Genomic DNA, 4,215 nt, shown 5'->3' with positions numbered 1-4,215 from the left:
CGGCTCGGCCCGGCCCGGCCCGGCCCGGCTCGGCTCGGCTCGGCCCGGCTCAATTTGCCTCGGGTCAGTTCGGCCCGATTCGGCTCGGCCCGGCCCGATTTGCTTCGGTTCCGTTCGGCCCAGCTCACTTCGGCCCGGCCTGGCCCACTTCRGCCCCGGCGCCATTCGGCCCCGATCTATTCAGCTCTGCTTGGCCAACCCTGGTCCGTTCAGCTCAGCTTGGCTCGGGTCTGTTTGGCCCGGCCTGGTTCAGCTCAGCTCAATTCAGCTTGGCTCAGCAGGGCTTGGGTCCATTGGGACYAGCTTGGCTCGGCCCAGCACAGCTCAGCACGGTTGGGCCCAGTTCAGCCCACCTCAGCACCCCTTCCCGGCCGGGGACGCAGCAGCAGGCGGTGCGGGCGACGGCGGGCACGAGGCGAGGGAGAGGGGTGTTTATTGGGGTGGGGGCTCCCCGGGGTGCCCCGCGGGGCTGTGCCCGGCGCCTCCCGGTGCGCTTACGGCTCCGTCCAGCGGCGGCAGGGCTGCATCTGCGGGGACGCGGCGGCGGCGTGGGGCTCGGCTCTGCACCAGGCCCCCACCCCCCGCCACACCCCCACCCCACCCCGGTGCGGGGCCAGAGCACCCCGGGGTGCCCCTTACCCACGGCGGGCCCTGGGCCAGCAGGTCCTGCCACTTGACGTAGGTGAGGGTGGCCAAACCCTTCAGCTGGGTGCGGAAGAGGAGGCCGGAGCCTTCGCGGAGGCCGGCTCCGAGCTGCCGGTCCAGCTGGGTGCAGAGGTGCTCGAGGTGGCCCTGTGGGTGGGGGGGAGTGGGAGGACGGGGTGGGGGTGGGGTGTCAAGGCGGCAGCAGAGGGCACCACCCCCGGGGCGGCCCCCCGCGCCCTCCCCGCTCACCCGCTGCTCATCCAGCAGGCGCTCGGTGCCCACCACGGCGTTGGCGAGGATGAGGAGGCTGTGGCTCAGGTAGCAGGCCTGCGGGCGAGAGCGGGCACGGCTTGGCGCTGCCCTGGGGCACCCTCGCCCCCGGCCCAAACCAGCACGGTGGCAGGTACCCCAGGGAGCGGCACCGGTGCCGGCGCAGCGCCCGTTTCCCGGGCACGCGGCGCCCACCTCCTGGTCGGGGTCCTCCGGCTCGCTTTGGCACTCGGCGAGCACCAGGCGCTGCAGGGTGGCGGGCCGCACCAGYGCCAGGAGGTTGCACAGTGCCTGCAGCTGGCCGGGAGAGCGGGCGTCAGGGCCCCCCCCTGCACCCTGTACCGCCTCGGCAGAGGCACCACGGTACCAGAGCCCCCCCGAAAACGAGGGTACCCACTTCTGCTCGCACCCGGCCGGGCAGCACTGTGCCCAGCGGCTCCCCCAGCAGCCGGGCCATGATGCAGAGGCTGAGGCGCCTGCGAAGCTCCCTGGGGAGAAGGGAAGAGCGTGAGAAGGGTTTCAGGGCCGGGGCGGCACGGGCAGAGGTGCAAGCTCGTGCCCTTGCAGCCCGCCGCGATGCCCGTGTGTGCCAAGCAGCATCATGATGTGTAACGCCTGGCACGGCGCAATCCCGGTCCCCGGTGCCCTCCGGGCGCCCGCGGCGCGGTGCGGCAGCGGCCCGAGCGGAGCCGGCAGCCGGTTCCTGCCTGCTTTGTGCCTGTGCAGCCGGTTGGAATAAAGGAATTAGAGCGAGACGCATCCCAGCCCGGCCCTGGCACGGMGCCTGCAGGGCCATGCCAGGCTCCCGTGTGGCACAAGGGAGCTCGACCCCCCGAAAACGCTGGGCGGGGGGCACAAGATGCCCGGCGGGATGCCAGCAACGCYGCCCCGGCTCTGCCTGGGGGTGGGATGTGGGTAGTGCCAGCGCGCGGGCACGTACCTGCCTCTGGCTGTGACATCTGGGAGCAGCMGCACGACGGCCACCAGGTTATGGTGGTGCTGGGAGACCTGGCACAGGGACAGGCACAGATCGGGCAGCTGGGGAGAGCAGGAGGTGCTGAGCGATGGGCAGGGCGGGCCCGGGGCTGCCCCCCCTGCCCACCCCGGGCGGCAGAGCCCTGCGGGGGCACGGCGCAGGGCTGCCACCCGCCTCATTGCGTTGGGGATGTGCAGCAGAACCCTCCTCGCCTCGGGGCGGGCAGCCCYGGGTACCTGCTCCTGCCAGTCGCCGATGCCCTCCAGCAGGCAGTGCAGGAGGTGCTGCAGCTCGGGCAGGGGCTGGCACCGCAGCGCCCGGTCGAGGCCGAGGAAGCAGAGCAGGGTGAGGAGCACCAGGCGGGCCCGGTCGGGGTAGCGGCCCGGCTGGGCGACCACRCACAGCGCCAGGAGCTGGCAGGGGAAGGCAGCGTGTGAGCCGGGCACYGAGGACCTGGAAAACACCCCCAAACCACCCCCGTGCCCACGCCAGGGACAGGCTGGCAGGGCTGGCAGCAGCCCCAGCGGGCACCCCTCCAGGAGCTGGCATCAGCGCCGCTCCAGGCATGACCCTTGTTATCAGCAGCCCGACTAGCCGGGCAGAGATAACGAGGGTTATTAGCCAGCGCAGAGGCGTCCGCGTGCCGCCACGCGAGCCCCGGGGCACGCAGCCACCTCCCCGCGCTGGGCTGCCCACCGCAGCGGGCGCTGTGTCCCGCCACGGGCCGGGCGCCACGCTCCCACCTTGCAGATGTCACTGAGCTGCGACGCCAGGGCCAGGGCCTCGGCRTCCGCCCGCCCCGGGCGCTGCGGAAGGTCCGGGGGCCTGCAGGAAGCAGAGACGGGTCAGCGCCAGGGCACCCGAGCGGACCCCGGCGTCCTGAGTCTCCCGTCCCRATCCTGGCCTCACCTCCTGTCCACGGGGCACAGCTCCAGGGGCAGCAGGCCCTGGCGGTGGAGGGCGCCCAGGTTGGCACCCAGGCGGCAGAAAGTCTGGCCGATCTCAGGCACCGTGGGGCACCAGGGCTCCCCTGGGGGCGAGGGGGCCGGTGAGAGCGGGGCGGGAGACGGGCACCCGGGGTTAAGGCAGCCCCACGCCCGCCCCGCGCTCACCCACGGTGCTCAGCCGGTGCACGTTGATCTCCCACAGCGTCTGGAAAGCGTTGGTCGTATCCGGGCAGAGGGCCATCAGCTGGCAAGGCAGGGAGGGCGTCACGGGCACGGCACCGCCGGGGCACGGCTGCGACACAGGCATCTTCCTGCCCCGGGGTCTGGCTTACCTGGAAGAGCCAGCGCAGGACGGGCAGCGGGCACGCRGGCACGCAGCGGTACAGCAGGCTGAGGTGGCCCTCGCGGACGAAGGCTGCTTGGCAGGCGGGTGAGGCGCTGAGGAGGGTGAGACAGACGCACGCGCGTGACCACGGAAAACAAATAAAAACAAAACCCACCCAAAAACCGTGGGCGCAAACACCCACCCGCACACACGGGCACGACCACGCGGGTGCCAGCTCTCACCGGAGGAACAGCCCCTCCAGGGCGCTCTGAGGCTGCAGGCCGCGGGCGTCGAGGGCGGGCGCCGGCAGCGGGCGGCCGCAGAAGACGGGCTCGCCGGGGTGCACGGCCGGGATGAGCCCCGGTTTGATGGCAAAGCGGGCCAGGAAGAGCCTGCGGGCGGGAGGGCACAGYCGCCGTGGCACTGGGCCCGGCGGCCGCGGCACCCGCTCTCCGTGGCGTTACCTGTGCTCCTCGGGCAGCGGTGCATCCTCGTCCGGGGACTCCTGCGGGCTGGCGTCGTCTCTGCATACCCACTCCGGGCTGCTCCGTGATGCGGCAGCCCGGTGCTGCTGCCTGCCACTGAGGCGGTTAGGCCACGGCGTGRGCACCAGGCGCCATACTGGGGCCGCACGGGCGCCTGCCTCACCTCTGCTCCTTGACCAGCGAATCCAGGCTGTTGACGAGCGGATCCAGGCTGCTGGTGAGATGATTCGGCTGCAGGCACAGGGCAAGAGAGCGTTAATCCCTCGGCAGCTCCTGTGGCGCCCAAGGGGCACCGGGAAGGCGCTGGGCGCCCACGGGCGCCAGGCAGGGACCTACCCGGTTACGTTTTGCGGGGCTCCGGGGCTCGTCGCCCGCTAGCAGCAGGTCCCGCAGCGGGATGAGGATGTCCTCGCTGTCCCCAGGGGCCACCCGCTCCCTCGCCACATCCAGCGCGTGCCCTTGGAGGCCGCCGGCTTCACTGGCGGCACGGTGCTCGCAGTCCCCCCCGGGGCACGCCACGGCCAGCACGGGGCTGAGCCGGCAGCCGGCCGGCACCGGGGCCGCCCG

The 4,215-nt window shown here is 72.6% G+C and overlaps 2 protein-coding genes across 2 annotated transcripts in view; both read right to left on the bottom strand.

Moving 5' to 3' along the window:
* Positions 1–165, bottom strand: part of SEMA4C (semaphorin 4C) — a 7,496-nt gene extending 7,331 nt beyond the window's left edge. Inside the window, exon 1 of the mRNA XM_085319188.1 lies at positions 59–165. Coding sequence (XP_085175314.1) covers positions 59–165 — 107 coding nt within the window. The remainder of the gene's footprint in view (positions 1–58) is intronic.
* Positions 166–425: 260 nt separating this feature from the next.
* FAM178B (family with sequence similarity 178 member B) overlaps positions 426–4,215 on the bottom strand; it is a 4,892-nt gene continuing 1,102 nt past the window's right edge. Inside the window, exons 3-17 of the mRNA XM_085319187.1 lie at positions 3,985–4,180; positions 3,812–3,879; positions 3,628–3,738; positions 3,406–3,555; positions 3,171–3,276; positions 3,004–3,082; positions 2,801–2,921; positions 2,635–2,716; positions 2,128–2,304; positions 1,856–1,953; positions 1,313–1,403; positions 1,111–1,212; positions 895–972; positions 640–792; positions 426–527 (exon numbers count right to left, since the gene is read on the bottom strand). Of these exons, the coding sequence (XP_085175313.1) occupies positions 495–527; positions 640–792; positions 895–972; positions 1,111–1,212; positions 1,313–1,403; positions 1,856–1,953; positions 2,128–2,304; positions 2,635–2,716; positions 2,801–2,921; positions 3,004–3,082; positions 3,171–3,276; positions 3,406–3,555; positions 3,628–3,738; positions 3,812–3,879; positions 3,985–4,180 (1,645 nt within the window). The 3' untranslated portion in view covers positions 426–494. The remainder of the gene's footprint in view (positions 528–639; positions 793–894; positions 973–1,110; positions 1,213–1,312; positions 1,404–1,855; positions 1,954–2,127; positions 2,305–2,634; positions 2,717–2,800; positions 2,922–3,003; positions 3,083–3,170; positions 3,277–3,405; positions 3,556–3,627; positions 3,739–3,811; positions 3,880–3,984; positions 4,181–4,215) is intronic.

This window comes from Rhea americana, unplaced genomic scaffold, assembly GCF_003343005.1.
Source record: "Rhea americana isolate MKP2758 unplaced genomic scaffold, rheAme1 scaffold_574, whole genome shotgun sequence".
Taxonomy (NCBI): domain Eukaryota; kingdom Metazoa; phylum Chordata; class Aves; order Rheiformes; family Rheidae; genus Rhea; species Rhea americana.
This window is presented reverse-complemented; position numbering and strand designations above follow the sequence as displayed.